Source organism: Octodon degus, unplaced genomic scaffold, assembly GCF_000260255.1.
Source record: "Octodon degus isolate 3935 unplaced genomic scaffold, OctDeg1.0 scaffold00001, whole genome shotgun sequence".
Lineage (NCBI taxonomy): Eukaryota > Metazoa > Chordata > Mammalia > Rodentia > Octodontidae > Octodon > Octodon degus.
In genome coordinates this window covers 2,420,159-2,438,018 of record NW_004524577.1, presented here as the reverse complement: position 1 = coordinate 2,438,018, position 17,860 = coordinate 2,420,159, and the positions used below count along the sequence as shown (strand labels likewise).

At 55.8% G+C, this 17,860-nt stretch overlaps 1 protein-coding gene across 1 annotated transcript; it reads left to right on the top strand.

Annotated features, from left to right (window-relative positions):
* The first annotated feature begins 1,563 nt into the window (after positions 1 to 1,563).
* Ern2 (endoplasmic reticulum to nucleus signaling 2) lies at positions 1,564 to 17,650 on the top strand. Its single transcript, XM_023708976.1, has 18 exons — positions 1,564 to 1,587; positions 2,064 to 2,235; positions 3,732 to 3,842; positions 4,211 to 4,244; positions 4,486 to 4,558; positions 5,785 to 5,857; positions 5,996 to 6,103; positions 6,330 to 6,431; positions 7,218 to 7,482; positions 9,449 to 9,527; positions 9,612 to 9,759; positions 9,870 to 9,991; positions 10,877 to 11,032; positions 11,242 to 11,401; positions 16,212 to 16,296; positions 16,421 to 16,610; positions 16,683 to 16,782; positions 16,866 to 17,650. Exons 1-18 carry the CDS (start codon positions 1,564 to 1,566, stop codon positions 17,219 to 17,221), a joined length of 2,358 nt encoding a protein of 785 aa, XP_023564744.1. The 3' UTR covers positions 17,222 to 17,650.
* Positions 17,651 to 17,860: the final 210 nt, after the last annotated feature.

Genomic DNA, 17,860 nt, shown 5'->3' with positions numbered 1-17,860 from the left:
TCTGCTTCCGTTCCTTCTCCCTCCCCTCCTGTGCTCTCTCTAGGACGTCCCTTGGTCCCCTCCCACCTGGGAAGCCGTCTCTCTCCTTCCTTTCCTGTCTTTCCTAGTTGGTACTAATCTTTATGCGATTTCTCAGCTTGTCTGTCTGATTTTGTTCACCTCACATTATGGTCTCAAGGTACATCTACTTTCCTACAAATGACTTGAGTTTATCTTTCTGTTTTTTCTTTTTATTTATTTATTCACTGGATACAGGGTCTCTTGATGCAGCTCGGACTCGTAGTGATCCTCATGTCTCAGGCTCCAGGTGTGTACCACCACGCCTGGTTTCAGTGGCTGGCACAGCAAGCCTGGGGTACCAGGGCCCACATGGCATGAGGTACCAGGAATTGAACCCGGGTCCTCGTGCTTGCCAGGCAGGAGCTTAGACTGCTGGGCTATCTCTGCAGCCCAAGCTTATCTTTCTTTATGGCAGAGTAGCAGGACTCTGCTGTGTTGAAATGCCCCACTTTCTTTATCTCTCCTGATGCATCTACAGCTGCTCCCAGACTTAGCTACTTTCAGCTGTGCTGCTGTAGGCCCAGGCGTGCGCGGCCCAGGGTCGCAGGAGCCCTCTACGCCTTCTGGGGAGACACCTGGATGGGGAACGGTGCGGTCAAGCAGGATTGCTGGTTTGAGCTCTTCAGGACTCTCCTACTGGCTCCCGTGGTGCTTGTACTCACTTACATCCCTACCGGTGACACAGAAGGCTCCTTTCTCCGCACAGCATCACTCAGAGGTGCAGTTCAGACGGCCAGCAGAGAGGCCCATGCTGCCCAGGGCAGGTGGCGGGGGGCTGCCAAGAGGATCCCCCACAGCCTCCCAGGGTGATCCGTCATCGTGCCTGGGGAGAAATGCCCGCAGGAATGAGGAAAAGGCGGACAAGAAGACCAGAGCTGGGGCAGTGGTGGACTGACCGTCTGCCTGGCTGGCGAAGCAACCCCCAGCAGCACATCCCGGGCGTTTATTTATACCTTTGCAAAGTTAGTAACGAGTGACACAGGGCTGCCTAGTGACTAACAGCTGACATTCACCATCCAGGATGTTTACCTCAGGACTGAGATAGCCCGGCTATTTTAGGCACTGAGGCCTTGTCCCACTTTCACACATTTGACCAATTTCCAGCTTCCGTGGCTTCCAACAGGCCTCCAGTATCACATAGGACAAGGAGCAGGGTTAGGAGAAAGCTGGGAGGGAGAGAAAAGACTGCAAGAGGAGGAAGTGGGGTCGGAGAGAGAGATGCGAGTGGAGTCTACACCTCAGCAGCACGGGCCTGCCTGGCAAGCGTGAGGTCTTGAGTTCGATTCCCGCTACCAAACTAAGGAAGATGTCAGAGAGAGATGGTGCAGGAAAACAGTTCAGAGCGCGAAGCAGTTCAGGGCGCAGACACGCAGGGACAGCACGGAGGACAAGGTCTCCAGAGAAGTAAGGTCACCAGGCTGAGTGGCCGCAGCGCTGGCTGCGCTGTCCCTGTGGCCACTTGGAGACGTCAGGGACAGCGACCAGATTTGGGCTGAGGGCTGCATGGGCAGTGAGGCCCTGGGCCAGGTACTTGGTGACTAGGGGTGATGACCAGGAGGACCCTGGGAGACAAAATGAGGAACAGGAAGGTGGCAGGGCCAGGCTGCGTGCCTCTCGAACCAGCAGGGGTTTCTATAAAAGGACGAAGGAAAAAAAGAGATGAACCAAACTTTGAAGCCCCCTACCCAAGCCAGTGAGGCCCGGGTACCAGGTGTCCCTACCATGGCTGCTGCACTGTGTGACAGCTGCCGCCTGGCACTGCCTTAGAGGTTAAGCTCAGGGATCCACACCAGGAGCCGGCTCGCCAGCCTCCATCCGATAAGTATTTATTGAGTGAATGGCTGAAATCACCGATTAATGTGTATTTCATCAGCTCAGCGGAGGTCACTGCCGCAGTCATAAAGAGCACACGCTTTGGGGTGACACAGATTCGAATTTCTTTCTCTCTCTAACCATCTCTGGGCGCACCTAGAGCTGGCTGGCTTGCAGGGTGACCTGGCAAGGGGAGGGAGGCGGCGCCCAGGCGGGGGGCGGAGTCTCCCCGTCCCGGAGGCTCGGAGGAGCCGGCCACCGAGCAGCCGCCCGCCCGGGGCTATGCCGAGGCCGTGGGCCCCGCTCCAGCTCCTGCTCCAGGTCGCCGCCGTGCTCGGGACGCTCGGGACGCGCGGGCCGCAGGTGAGAGGCCGGGAGGGCGCCCTGGGTCCGCCCCTGGCGGGTGACAACCTCTGAGGCCGGAGCTGTCACTCGCTCCCCTTGCACCTGGCTGGGGAGGCCCGCACCCCGCCGCTCCTGCCCGGGCCGAGAGGAATCGGCTCCTGCGGAGGAGGAGGGGAGCGCGTGTGGCTCGGCGCGAAGCCGCTTGGCCCTTCCGGGTTCTCGACTTCCTCTAAATCCAAGGACCGCTTCTGGCTCTGCGGCTGCGAAACGCGCCTGCACGCCCGGATTTACAATTTCAGTCGCCTGGAAAAGTGACCCTCTTAGCCAGGACTGGACGCCGGGGCAGCGCGTCTGGGACGAGCGACCCTCGGGTGGGGCAGCGGTTGGAACCCTGCCGAGGACGGAGCAGCCGGGTCTTGGGGAAGGTGGCAGAGGACAGAGCGGCCCGGTCTAGAGCCCGGGTCTCTCGCTGCGCCGAAGAGCGGGTGGAAGCTGGCCCTGCAAGCCTGTCCCGGCCCGGGGCCCCGGGGCGATAATGGAGTCCAGCGTGGCCGCTCTGGTGTTTCCAGAAAAACTAGAAACGATTTTTTTAAAGTGAAATTTTCCATTTTTAAGAAAAATGGAAGCTAATTAGAAAGGAGTTTTTAAACACTGCGTTGTGCAAACAAAATCCAGCCGTGGCAGCTGGGGCTGAGGCCTCCCTCTGGGCCCTCCTGCCGCCTACTGGTTCTCAGATGGCAACCCTGAAGTTCAGAACAGGCGCTGAGAGGCATTGTCCGGACTCTCCGCCAAACACCGCGGGCTCCACCTCAAACCTGAGGGTTCCGCAGCAGGATGTGGGGTGTGGCGGCCACCCGGATGTTCCGGTTCCTGCTGTGAGCTTAGCCTCGCCCTGTTTGCTTAAGGTGGGAAGACGGCAGCTGAGATACCCCGGCAGGGGCCGGAAGCAAGGGCAGCTGCAGACCCACTCCCGGCCACCCGGACTGTGCTTTGGGGGAACCTGCTGGAGCCTGGCCCGCAAAGCGGCTGGGCCAGTTTGGGGGTGCAGAGAAAGTTAACACCAAAGAAGCAGCCGGATGGCGCAGGGAAAGGCAGTGTTGGAGCCAGAGAGACCAGGTCCTTGGAGTCCCAGTTCTTTCACTTATAGTAAAAGTGGCTTGAAGCCAGTTATCTAGCCCTCCCCAGCCTCAGGTTACGTCACCTGTACAATGGGGAGACTCTGGGTTCCAGTGCCCTAGGGAGGCTGTAAGGTCAGTGGAGTCCTTTGCAGAAAACTTTGGGAGAAAACAGAACTGAGGTGGAAGGGAAGGAGGTGAGAACAAGACATAGGGAGCTGACCAGCCCAGAGCCCCAACTCCCTGGACCCCCAGTACTATCAGAGGGTAGTGGGGAGCCAGCGACTTCCCAGTTGTCCTACTTTCCCTTCTCCGCCTCTTCTGGAGAAGAGGAGCCCTAGCCACCCCCGGTTGGGAGAGAGGGTAGCCCAGGCCTTGCAGAGCAGCCTGCTTCCCTAGTACAGGTCCAGACCTTCAGGCCGGAGAGCCTCCTGCTGGTGTCCACCCTGGACGGCAGTCTCCATGCGCTGAGCAAGCAGACGGGGAGCTTGCAGTGGACCCTGAAGGATGGTAAGCCGGGGGCGGCCACTTCCCACCTCTGGGGCCCCTGGCTTGCTGGAGGATAACGCTGACGCTGATGTGGAGGATAAAAATGGGCAGTAGACTAACAAGCTGCTGTCGGGGCGCTCTCCTGCTCACTAGCTGTGTGCCCTTGGGAAATTCACCTGGCCTCTCTGAGCCTTGGTAGCTTCACGTATAAAGTGGGGCGAAGGGTCGCAACCCTTCCTGACAGAGTCCTCAGGAGGAGGCCCTGGCGTGCTGGCTATGTCCTGGGCTTGGTCGGTGTCCAGAGGGCAGCAAGAGCTCAGTGGCTCACGAGCCTTGCTTTGCAATGAGAACCTGGAGGAGACTTACACTCCACGCCCCTGTCCCTGCAGATCCCACCGCCCAGGGACCGACGTATGTCACAGAGTAAGTGAGCCTGGGGTCAGCTGGAAAGGAGGAGCTGGGGGGCGTGTACTTGTCTGGAGGTTTAGAGAAAGGTGTGGGGGACGCAGGGCCGGGTGTGATCTGGGGGAGCACCTCGGAGCCCTGAGGTCCCTCCCTCCCACGGGGAAGGGCTCCCTTCAGGCAGGGAGTCACGGGATGGGGGCTTCGCGGGGCCAGCCGCACAGCGGCCCTGATGTTCTCTGCTTTCCTCTTTGCCCCCCAGAACGGCCTTTCTCTCTGACCCAGCTGATGGCAGCCTGTACATGTTGGGGACGGAGCAACAACAGGGGTTAATGGTGTGTTTCTGCAGTGCCTGGGACCGGGTGGGAACCTGCTTCCATGTGCAGGAAGCCGAGGGTACAGGGCAGCCGAGTCAGAATCGGGGGTCTTGAAGGGTCAGAGCGCTGAGCATTATGGGAAGCAGAGTGGCGGGCTGGGTCTGCAGAGAAGACTGTAGGACCCCGCGGGGCCTCCGGGCTCTCAAGAACCCTGGGCCTCTTAAAGGGACATCTGTGTGTCAGTGTTTGCTAAATAATAGGGTCAAAGACAAAGGCTCAAAATCTGGCGGCGTGACAGTTCAGGCCGGCTCGGCAAGGTCACTCTTCTGCAGGTAGCTCAAGTTGGCCTTGAGCTTACTTTGTAGCCTGGCAGGCTGGGCTCAGATTTGCAGTGATCCTCCTGCCTCAGCCTCCTGAGGGCTGGAGTTACAGGCATGCACTACGACGCCCGGCTTGGTTGATTATTTTTGCGTGGGTGGTCAGTTTCTGATCACAGGGACAGTTCTGGTTCTGAAATTCTGAAAGTTGGCTGGTGTTTGGCCAACAGTGGGGCTTGCATCCCCTGCTCTTACCCTGTGCCCCACACCCAGTGGGAAGCCAGTGGGGAGGGCACCCCTCACAGACAGATCTGACTTCAGGGAGAAAATCAGTCCAAGTCTAGGGCAGAGAGTGCTGGAGGTGGGTCTCTACTTGTGGAGGGTTCCCCTTGATCCGGGGCAGCTTCTTCATCTGTCTAAGGCTTTTGTGAACATTAACAATTGTGAAATCACTCCATGTGCGTGAGAGGAGGCCACAAGGCAGGGCCAAGTGGCTTGCATGACACCTTGGCACCAAGTGTGGAATTCTCTGCAGTTCCCGAGAGCCTGTGTAGCTCCGTGGTTAGGCAGGCTGGTTCTAGAGCCCCTAAGCTTGGCTCTTGGAGCCAGGCATAGCGGTGCACACCTGGAATCCCAGCATTTGGGAGGCGGAGGCAGGAGGATCACCTCGAATTTGAAGCCAGCCTGGGCAACCTAGGTGAGTCCAAGGTGAGCCGGAGTACAAAGTGAGATCCTGTCTCAAAACTCAACTTGCCCCATTGGCTGTGTGACATTAGCCGATTGATTCAGCCTCTCTGAGCCCTGCTTTCCTTACCTGAAAGCAGAAATGACCGTGACGGTGCCTACTGAAAGGCTGCCGTGATCTCCTCTGCCCTGTGAGTGCTGTGTGCGTAGGTCTAGTCTTCCTCCTTTGGACTTTTCTCTTAGAAACTGCCCTTCACCATCCCGGAGCTGGTTCACGCGTCTCCCTGTCGCAGCTCTGATGGGGTCTTCTACACAGGTAAGCGTCCCCCAGCCTGCGGCAACCGTGTGCCGCCTGGGATGGGGCCCAGGCCGTGACAGAGGAGCGGCACAGGAGCAGCGAGGCATACGCCCTGTCCTAAGCCGTCCAGCAAGCTGGCCAACTCGGTTTCCGCAGGCCGGAAGCAGGACGCCTGGTTTGTGGTGGATCCCGAGTCAGGGGAGACTCAGATGACGCTGACCACAGAGGGTCTCTCCGGTGCCCGCCTCTACATCGGCCGAACACGTGAGTATGGCCCCAGCAGCTCCTCCAGAAGGCAGCGTCTTTTTCTCTGTCCAGACCTGGCAATAAGGCTGGTCAATCTGTGAGGCATCCACAGATATTTTACTAAGCTCTAAATGAAGAACTGGGGGTACAGCAGGACACCAGACAGGTCTGTCACCCCACAAAGTGAACAGGCGAGGATGGCATCCCATGAACACTCTGGTAACCTTGCTTCTGGGGCCCCCAGAGTACACCGTCACCATGCATGACCCACGGACCCCGGCCTTGCGCTGGAATGCCACGTACCGCCGCTACTCAGCACCCCCCATGGAAGGCTCACCTGGGAAATGTGAGTGCGCCTCTCCTGCCCCCACACCCAAGCAAGACACCCCATGCGAGGGTCGTGAGTGGCACCCACAACCAAGTCCCTCCAACCTTCCAACCCATCTTACACCTGTGTGCTAAATAGGCCATCCTGACAGATGGCCCCAAGTGACCCCAAAGCCCAGGCTTGCCCTCACATACCCGAGTGAAGTCTCACTGCCCTAACTCCTCCACAATCCAGGTGACCCCAACAAGGGAGCCTCAGGGACTCCCCACATCCCCTGACCCCAAGCACCCCATACCTACCCTAACCTACATGTTGAGTAAGTGGCCCTCACAGATGGCCCTAAGCAGCCTCTTCCCAGATCAGCCCCACCATCCCCTTGGCATTATGCCCTCCTGCCCAGGTGCCTGGGTACCTTACACTGCCCCTGGTAGAACAGCCCTCCAATCCTGACTCCATCATTCCACATAGGACGTCCCCAGCAACGCTGATACTTCACATGTGTCACTCCAGGGCTCCATACTGACCCGTCTACACTCCAAGAGACTCCCAACCCTGGGCCGCTCTGGTGCCTCACGCTGGTTGGACGTCAGCCTTCCCATGACCATAGCTGAGTACACTGCATCCTCAGGTCTCTCTTAAGTGACCGAGACTGACACACAGCAGTCACCTGTGGGTGACCCTGACTGACCCCCTCATGGTGCAAGTGACCCCTGACCTCCACACACCTAAATGACCTTCCGCAAAGATGCTCCGGGTGCCTCCCACGAGAGTTTTCTGACACTGCCCTGCCATCTCTCCTGGCAGACGTGAGCTGCTTGGCATCCTGCGGGATGGGCCTGCTGCTAACGGTGGACCCGGGGAGCGGGGCGGTCCAGTGGACGCAGGACCTGGGTGTGCCTGTGACGGGCGTCTATGCCTGGCACCAGGATGGCCTGCGCCAGGTGCCCCACCTCACGCTGGCTCAGGACACCTTGCATTTCCTGGCTCTCCACTGGGGCCACATCCGCCTGCCTGCCTCAGGCTTCCAAGACTCGGCCACCTTCTTCTTGGCTCCAGACACCCAGCTTCTGTAAGTGTCCCTGGCTGGAACCCAGGGAAGGGGCTTTGGGAGGTGTTGTAGCCCCTGCCTGGTGGTGGGCATGATGTTCAGGTGTGGCCCAGCCATACAGCTGAACCAAGCCATCAAAAGGTCGAGCCTCTTAACTGTCCCTAGGAGCCCCTGAATAGCCCTCTCATTCAGCATTGGATGGGTTCTGGTCTGACCGAGCAGGCCCCTTTGGGTTCAACCTGGTCTGATTTGCAGGCGCTGCCCCAGGACGAGTGCTCAGTACTTTCGGGGCCACCTTTCCTTATACCACCGAGTCCTTTAGTATTTCCATCTTGCAGTGTCCAGAAACAGATTCAGAGAATCAGGGAGTGTCTACTCTGAATTTGTTCCACAACTATTCCTTAAGCACATACTATATGCCTGTCAATTTCTGGGCCCTGGAGAACAAATGTATAGCTATTGCTTCTGCCTACGAGAATCTCAGTGTCTAGCAGCGAGACAGATATGTAGACAGGCAGTTATGACATGGAGTGATAACAGAAGTCCAGAGTGTGATGAAAATATGCAGAAAGGTACCAGGTTGATACTGAGAGCAGGGGGTGGTCGTGGGGGGCTTCCTGAAGGGCCACCGATGTTGAAACCTAGAAAAAGAAGTAGGAAATGTGGAGGAGAAAGCATACAATCCAGGAACAGAAAGAAATTCAATAAAACTGAAGCGCAGATCTGAGCAGACAGTAGTGCCTGAGGCTGTGAGTTAAGCAGAGATCTTGTCTGAGTGCTTGAAACTTTGGGGGGTTCTCTTCCGAATCTAAGGAGGACCCACTGGAAAAAAAAATTATTTTTTTTGGTTTTTTGAGACAGTGTTTCACTATGTAGTGCAGGCTGGCCTTGAAGTCACTTATGTAGCCCAGGCTGGCCTCAGACTCATGATGATCCTCCTGCCTCAGCCTCTCAGGTGCTGAGATCGAGGCGTGCTCCACCACCGGGCCCAGCTGGAAATTTTTATTTATTTATTTATTTATTTATTTATTTATTATTATTTTTTTTGTGTGTGTGGAACTGGGGATTGAACTCAGGCCCTTGAGTTTGCCAGGGAAGCGCTTATTCCACTGAGCCATCTCTCCAGGTCCCTGGAAATTTTTAAACAAAGGGAGAAATTTGATCATATTTTCATTTCACAAAGTTCAGTCTGTTTGCAATGTGAAACATATCTTAGAGGGATGAAAGAGAAGGGCAGCTGTAGAACATTGCGTTGGTTCCAGCACAAGTGGTACTTTGGACTAGGATAGGAAAACTAGTAGGATTTGGAGATTAGAGAGTACGGCTGAGTGAGGAGTTGGGCCCGCTCACATCTCTGGATGCACGTGAGCACAGCCATTTCTAGGGAGTGCTAGGAAAGAGGGGAGAACAAAACCGAGAAAGAAGTGATGAGTTCAGATTTAGAAAGCTGTGGTCTTACAGGAAGTCTGGGCTAGCCACAGAAAGTGTGACTAGAGGATTTGTACCCGTTATTCTTTGCCCCATAACGAACAGCTCCCAAACTTAGAACTTAAATACAGACAGTGTTTTCTGTTCTTAAGATTCTGTCAACTAGTGATGATGTTCTGGTCTTGCAAGTGGGGTGTTGCCTAGACAGAGGCAGGGACCTGGGGTGGCCTCACCTGTCTCAGAATTGGGAGACTCTTTGGCCTATGAAGGGTGAGACAGAATAGTCAGTTTCTGTTCTACATGAGTTCCTATTCCTTGTTGAAGGCTGGGCTTCCTCATGGCGGCCTCAGGGCTGCAAAGAGCAAGCCCACAGGCCCAGCCCCAAAGCCCAGGCACATTTTATTGTATAATATTTGCTTTTGATATGGCTAAATCAAGCCACATAGCCAGGCCTGGAGTCAGTAAGAGATGACGCTGTCCAGGGACGTGGGTGCAGAGGTAGCTGAAAACTGCCTGGCCCATCACTCAGCTCTCTTAGCAGTTTTCTCTTCCCCTTTAGGATGACGCTCTATGTGGGGAAGGATGAAGCCGGCTTCTATGTCTCTAAAGCCTTGGTCCATACTGGGGTGGCCCTGGTGGTAAGAAATGATCTGCGAAAGGGCTAGGAAGCGGGACAGGGGAGGGGAGTCTGCTCACCGGTGGCCCATGCTCTTCTGCTCTAGCCTCGGGGACTCACTCTGGCCCCCATGGATGGCCCTACCACTGATGACGTGACATTTCAAGTCTCGGGAGAGCGAGAAGGATCACCCAGCACTGCAGTCCGATACCCTTCGGGCAGTGTGTCTGTCCCCAGCCAGTGGCTGCTCATCGGTGAGGTCCCCTGACTCAAATTTGGAATAAAAACAAAGAACCTATGAGCCCAGCCTCTGAGTGGAAGACAGGCCTTCAGCCCTTGTCCCTTTTCTATCCCTGTCCCTTAGGACACCATGAGCCACCCCCGGTCCTGCACACCACCATGCTGAGGATCCATCGTACCCTAGGGAGTGGGACTGCCGAAACAAGACCTTCAGGGAGCACCCATGCCTGGGCTCTCTTCTTGAGGGTCAGTGCAGAAGGCCAGAGGGCCTGGGGCACTGGCTAGGTGGGCGCGCCTGGGCCCCCTTCCCAAGCTCCTAGGAGGCGAGCTTTAGGAGGTCACATGGTTTCTCAGGAGACAAGTATTTGTTGTTGCTGCCGCCAGAGGTGTTAGAAGTGCACAAAGCCCATGAGGCATGATTCACGGGTTTTTTCTTTATTGTTCTTCAGTGTAAACATTGTAAAGTAATGTATTGATCAAGTGAGAAATTGAAAACAGAAACACTATAAAATCATGTTCTCCTGGGAGAGGGTTGGATAAGAAGCAGCGCTAAGTAGTTCAAGTGCAGAAGGAAGTGCTACATTAGGGCAGTAATCCTCAAATCTAGCTGTGCATTGGAATGACCAGAGACCCATGAAACTCCCAGTCCCTAGAGGTGGATATCTAGAGTTTTAGTGACAGCCCATGAGTGTTTGTGGGTTTTGCAGTATTGGGGATTAAGCCCAGGACCTGTGCAATGAGCTACAGCTGCAGCTGTGGGTGCCCTTTCTCTGTGCTAGAGCCCAAGCCCTTTCTTGTTTTTTTCATTTTTGAGTTGGGGTCTTGCTAAGTCACTGTTTCCAGGCAGGGCTTGAACTTGGATCTTCCTGCCTCAGCCTTCCGGAGTGCAGGGGTTATCAGCAAGAACTGTAACTTTAAGTGATAGTCAAGGAGACACTGATTGCCTGCTAGGTTCAGCGAGCCACTTCAGGGGACGGTGTTGTTTCAGGACTGCAGAGAGTGCCGAGTCTCCCGCCATATGCAGAGCGCTTACTGCATCCTGGGCTAAGCCTGCCTACAGCCCAGCGGCGAAGTGGGGTTGGGGGTTCCAGGTGCAGGGAGCACCAAGAGCGAAAGCCTCTTTGTCCTCAGCTCCTGAACCTGATCCAGGAGGCACCACGGCACTCAGAGCTGCACCCTGAAGAGAAAATTCCAGTGTCTGCTCTAGGGCTGGGATACCACGACCTGCTGGCAGCTGTCCTTACTGCCACCCTCCTGGGCGGCTGGGTGCTCTTCCTCATGTGGCAGGTAAGCCCAGCGCCTCAACCTCAGGTCCCTCCCAGGGTTTCCTGGAGAGAACGCTCTTCCTGCTCTCCGGTTCTGCTCTCCAGCTGCCCTCGCCTCCCTCCCGGCATCTCCCTGGCCCTCCCCCTGCACTCGGAGAGCCCACACTCCAGGCCATCTCGGGCACAGGGCTTCTCTGCCTGGGGCTGAGGTCTCTAAGCCTCCCTTCCCAGCAGCAGCAGCCGTTGGTGGAGAAGCAGCGGCAGGTTTCCCAAGCACCTGCAGGCACTCCTGATGTCCCAGAGGATGCCCAGGCCCACGCCTCTGGGGCCACTGCATCTCTGAGCCAGAAGAGGCTGCAGAGCCCTTCGGAACAAGCCTGTGACCCTGAGGGTGAGTCAACAAGACAAGCTCAACTCAGGGACCAAGAAAAAGGAGGGGCAGATTTCTTTTAATTCCACAGTCAGTTAATTAGGAGCCACTGTCATTGATGGTTAACCATAAGAGGGTGTTCTGACAGTGCTGTAGGTAGCTGAGCACTCTGGGTTTTTGTTTTTGTTGTTTTTTTTTTGAGACAGAGTCTTACCATGTGATCGTCTGGCCTTGTTCTCACATTGTAGTCCAGGCTGGCCTCAAGTTCACAGTGGTCCTCCTGCCTCAGCTTCCCGAGTGCTGAGATCACGGTGTATGTAACCGCGTCTGGCTAGTTCAGCACTCCAGCAGTGTCTTCTGTCATTCCTTTATTATCATTATTTTCGATACTGGAATCTGGATGTAGAAAGAATTGGGCGTAGATTGAACTCAACTGATTTTTGCGAACTTTGACAAGTTACCTAACTTCTGAGCTTCAGCTTTCTTGTCTGTGGATGGGAGTAGTACCACCCGCCTCACCCGCCGCCTCATGCCTCGGGGAGGCTATCGCGACACGCATTTGGTTGCAATCAGAGTAAATGTCCCAGGCATAATTTTTAAGATTTCTCCGTCTTCTCTCAGCTTCATTCTGTCGCGCGTCTTCAGAGCCGAGGCGCGCCTCTCGTGAGAGCTTTGCACGGCCTTGGCACTGAGTGCAGGCTGCTGCTCCTTGGGCGCTGGCTGGCGGGTGCTGCTGGTCTCTGTGGGCAGAGCTGGCAGCTCCTGGTTGCTCCTCGACCCCCGCGCCGCATCATGGCCCCACCGCTGTCTGGCAGCAGACCTGTGCTGGGGTCCGCCTGGCGCCCGGCCGGATGCTGCAGCCTTTGTTCACCGTGTCTCTGCTTGGGACTCTGCTAAGAGGAAAATGTCCCTCCTGCCTTGGGGTATTTTTTGTTTGGCTTGGCTTGGCTTTCTCTGATGGGGACCAAACCCAGGGCTTGGCACAAGCAAAGCACACACGGCACCACTGAACCACCTCCCCTAGTGCCAGGTCGGCCTGTGCAGGTAGGGGGTACAGCAGAGCTGCCCGAGCCCCCGGGCACTGGCACTGTAGTTCTTGTCATCTTTCCAGCTCCCAATGGGCCCAAGTCACATTCCGGTGGCACCCCAGCTTCTCACCTCTCTGGACCTTGTGGAGCGAACTCCACTAGCTTTTCCACAGAGAACACAGGCTCTGACTTTCCCCGGGGTGACTTGCCAAAGCGTGGTCTGCTTCCTCCTTGGCATTTTGCTGTGTGCTCCTGCACTCGGCCCGGCCTGGGCGTGCTGGGCTTTTCTTCCTCGGGAGTCTGCCCATCTCCTGTCTAGGTCAGTAGGTGCTAACAGGTCCCTGGAAACCAGGCCGTGGTGGCGCACACCTGTAATCTCAGCACTCTGGGAGGCTGAGGCAGGAGGGTCAAAAGTTTAAGCTTAGTCTGGGCAATTTAGTGACTTAATGAGAACCTGTTTCAAAATTTTAAGGGCTGGCCAAATAGTTCAGTGGATTAAAGCGCCTGCTTAGGCAGACGGGCTGGGATTTTGATTCCCCAGGCCTGCCCCAGGGCACGCTGAGACTGGGCGTGGTGGTGCGTCTGTAATCCGAGTCAGATCTATACAGTGAGACCCTGTACAACCTTTTGTAAAAAAAAAAAAAAAAAAAAAAATTAAAAAAATATAATTTAAAGGGCTAAACGATGGCATAAAAATCCCTAGATTCAATGCCCCCTTCCCCACACACAGCTTCTGGATGTTAGAAAGGAGGCAAAAGAGGACCTTCAGTCCCAGATCTAACTCAGCCAAATACCAAAATTATTTATCCTCTACAGGGAAAGGGTGATATCAATGTTTTGGAACAAGAGAAAATAAGAAAATAAGACAGAGTGACCCAGAGAGAACATGTGCCTTTTTATTAAACTCAGTGGGGACACAATTTTATATTCTGTCATTTAAAGAAAGCCTTCCTAAAGAAATAGCTTTTGCTTTCTTTGAAATGTCAGTAAATCCTTTTGGCACTTTCATGAACTCTAGGCGAATCCTACAGAGAACAGACAGACAAGTATTATGGTTGTGAGAAGGACCATGATATTGGGGCCATACGGGAAGCTGAGGAGGTCCAGCGTAGGGGAGCAGCTTGGGAAGACAGGAAGTGACGCAGAGCTGAGGCCCCCAGGGGTGCAGAGGAGTTCCCCAGGGGCGCAGGATGGAGCAAGGAAAGCCAGGCTGCAAGGAAGCAGGAGTAGGTCTCTCTGGAAGTCCATGTCGGGCTGCTCTGGGCTGGGCCAAGTGGAGAAAGTAAACAGATGAAATGGAGATGTAACAAGCAACTGGGAGTGGCAGGGACAGAGGCCAGCTAGGGAGCAGCTGTCCTGTGGCTTGCGCAACGCTGTGTCCTGCCCCTCCTCTGGCCCCTGGGCACCGTGCTGCTTCAGTAAGTGTCTGCCAAATCAGTGCCTTTGAGCCGGGGAGAGTCTAAAAGTGCTCCTTCGGAGGTACGCAGGTACGAGGAACAGACGTAGCTCCGGTGAGGCCAGATCTGCCCGCCTCAGCACCGAGCGTCCAGGGCGTTGAGACTGATTCAGCCCCGAGAGCATCAGGATGTGCCGAGTGGCACGAGAGCTCTGAGAACCAGGCCACATGGGTGCCGGTGGCAAAGCACCTCTATGTCACTGTGTTCAGCTCAAGAACTCCAGTCTTAGAAATCTTGGCTTGCTGTGTTGGTAGGGGACAGTGACTTTCCAAAGGGGCATTTCTATGGCTCAAAGAATCGACAGTGGGCCATATCCACTCTCTTTTCATTGACATAAATTCATCTGTGTGTGCTCGGTTGGGCATCTTCCAGGACTGCCAACTGCCTTGAATACTTAATTGCAAGTGGGCACAATGAGTCCTGAACCAGAGGAGGCATTTATCGAGTGCTTCATGTGTACCAGGCACTGTTCTGAGCAGCGGGCACGGATGGACTCATATGATACAGCATTCCTGTAGGGTGGGTTCCTTGAGGATGCCTCTTCTATGGAAGAGGAAACAAACACAGAGAGACTTAATGACACCTCTGCTCTTAGCCAGGCTCCCAGAGCTGCCAAGAGGCAGCTCGAGGGTAAACTGCAGGTAAGCTGGCTCCTGGGTGTGCCCTTAGTGAGTCCTGGCAAACACCTGGTAGAGAATGTGACAAGCCAAGCGCTTGCTTCCCAGCCTCTGTGAGGACCGCAGCGACACGGGTTGTGTGCTCAGGATTTCCAGAGTAATTCTGGTGGCACAGCGTGCCCCTCTGTCGTGACAACACTTAGCGCTTGCATTTGCTACCTCTTCATTATAGGGATGCAGAAGGCTGACAAATCCTGTCTATGCGGGCGGAGTCTTCCCCAGCCTGTTATTTCTGTGTTCAACGCCTTTGTGGTCATACGCCAGCCTCTAGCTTATGTTGAGGGAGCAGTTGAAGACTTCGCCCAGCAAGTACTTAGCCAGTGTTAACGCCACCACCAGGGCATGGAGGACAGGGGAGGAGGCAAGCAACAGAACGGAAAGCCAGCAAGTAGTCCACGGTGGGGCTTATCACTGGGAGGCGGGCAAGCAGGATCTATCCCAGCAGGCTTCCAGTGACTGTCGCAGGCAGCGTTGGTGATGGGCTCTCACTGCCCTGAACGCGTGCACTTCCGAGAGATCAGCGTCTACCAGTTCAGGCTTCCACCCGCTTCTTGCAGGTGGTGAGAATGGATGTTTAAGCAGGTGACTCAGCACAGTCACTGGGGCATGACTGGGCGCTCTTCTCATGGGTTCCTAAGGCTTTTTCACTTTTCCTGGAGGTGATTATGGAGCGCAAAGCCAACAGCCCTTCCTAGGCAGAACAACTCAGGCCCGCACGACATTGCTCCTGGGTTCCATGTGTGCATAGCTGGGGGTGTGCAGTACCTCTGGAGCCGAGCGGGGCGCATGCCTGGGTCTGAGGGAGACGTTTCCCACGGGCCACTCAAGGGGAAGAGCAATAACTGCCGAAAAGGACTCTGTCCACCTGACCCAGCCCCGCCCACCCTAGCAGGAAGTCAAGACCGCCAGGGACTCCTTGCCACTTGAGAGCCAGCTGTGCACCCGGGCAGCGTCCATGCCCACTGCTTCCCCATCTGGCCAGTTTCTCTGTCTGTCCTCTCTGCTGTAAAACCCACCTTCCTGGTTGAGGTGGATCCAGTGTCCCTTAAAAGGGTTCCGTTAGAACTAGTAGCAGGGGAATGACAGGCTGTAGAGAGGGAAGACAGGACAGAAGACACTGCAGGCATGCACCTCCTCTCTCCGCATGTTTCTTTTTTGGGCGTGCGGGTTCCTTCTGTTTTGTTTTGTCTTTTGGAGATGGGGTCTGGCAGTGCAGTTCAGGCTGGCCTAGAGCTCACTTAGGAACACAGGCTGGTCTTGAACTCTTGCCTCAGCCTCCTCCCTGAGCATAGTCACAGAGAGACTGGCCACTTGGGCAAACAGTGGGCACCGGGGTGCTACCCTGATGCAGCTGAATTACGGGCACGCACCTTCACCCCTGACTCTACACATTTAATGCTCAAATTAATACTGTGGGAGACTGTGAACACTGACCCTGCTTTACAGATGAGAAGACAAAAGAAGGGTGTTTAAGTCACTCACCTAAGAACTGCAAAAGGCTGTTGTCATTCCCAGGCCTGGCCCCGGGTCCTTCCTCTTAGCACCGTTGGCGAGGCGTATGGAAGGGTGGGAGGCCGTGGACAGGTGGAGGGCAGGTGGATCGGGACTGGGCGGGTGTGGGAGGCCAGGTGGGCAGCCAGCAGCGAGACTGCGCCCTCTTCTCCCCTAGCTGAGCAGCTCACCGTCGTGGGGAAGATTTCCTTCAACCCCAAGGATGTGCTTGGTCGCGGAGCAAGCGGGACTTTCGTTTTCCGGTGAGCGGAGGCAGCCCTCCTAGCCTCTTTGGACACTGACTGCCCCCTGGAGAGCCACTCTCCCGGACTCCGTGGGCGGGCACCGCCACCCCAGCTCTCTAACCCCTCACCTTGCCACCCTCAGGGGACAGTTCGAGGGGCGGGCAGTGGCTGTCAAGAGGCTCCTCCCGGAGTGTTTCGGCCTGGTGCAACGGGAAGTGCAGCTGCTGCAGGAGTCAGACCGGCACCCCAACGTGCTCCGCTACTTCTGCACCGAGCGGAGCCCCCAGTTCCATTACATTGCCCTGGAGCTCTGCCAGGCGTCCTTGCAGGAGGTGAGCTGGGGTACAGGACGGGCAGGGCCGTCCTGGGCCCCAGAGTGACGCTTCGCCCTCCCTACCGCTCAGTACGTGGAGAGCCCCGACCCGGACCACTGGTGTGTGGAACCCAGGATGGTGCTACAGCAGCTAACGGCGGGCCTGGCCCACCTGCACGCCTTGCACATAGGTACCAATGGCGCTTCATCCTCCCCCCCGCCCCCCCACCAGTCCTGCCCCATCAGCAGTGAGCACCCTTGCTCCCCTCCATAGTGCACCGCGACCTGAAGCCAGGCAACATTCTCATTGCTGGGCCAGACAGCCAGGGCCGAGGCAGGGTGGTACTCTCAGACTTCGGCCTCTGCAAGAAGCTGCCCGCCGGCCGCTACAGCTTCAGCCTCCACTCGGGCATCCCGGGCACTGAAGGTTGGATGGCGCCTGAGCTCCTCCAGCTGCAGCCCCCAGGCGACCCCGTGAGTCTGTGCATTGTGCGGGTGGCGTTCTGTCTCGGCCCTTTCCTGGTGCGGCTGTGCATGCAGGCATTTTTATCTGCAGAGGGGGTATCTACCCCTTCCTACCCAGAGCAGTGGTTCTACTTCCCTACCCACGGGGCTTCAGGCAACGTCTGACGGCACTCCTGGTGTCTTGGCTGACAGCGCTGCTGGCATCGCTGGGTGAGGGCGGGTAAGCATCCCACAGTGCCCAGGACAGCTGGCCCATGGTGTCAGAAGTGCCAAGGCGGAGAAACTTGAACTAGAAATCAGTCCTCACTGTGACTTATAATCACTGGCAAACTCAAAAGAGAACAAACAAGAAAGAATGCCCAGGTCCGTGTCGTGGCTCCAACGTAAGGTGGAGCCCGGAGGGTGGAGGTCGGCTGATAGAGACGCCTCCGGAGAGCTGGTCACTCAGCTGGGAGCCCAGCCGGAGTGGCTGAAACAGCGTCTGACCTCCATGGAGACTCGGGCTGGGGCCTCAGGATTGTAGACTTTGCTGCTCTGAGTATGGGTGCAAGGTGAATGGCACAATGACAGCAGCACAAAAGGAGTCTCCAGGCGAAGCCACTCCACCCCATATATTCCAGGACCAGGGACCGACCACAAGGATGCTGTGAGCCACAGTTGTTTTAATTTGTAGCCAGGATTTTATTTTATTTGTTTATTTATTTTTTCATAATTTTATTGAGAAACAAATAGCAATGAGACAGTTTCAAACCAAATTGGTAGGACAGTTTCAATAATTAACACATTGCATACATTCTTCCTAGT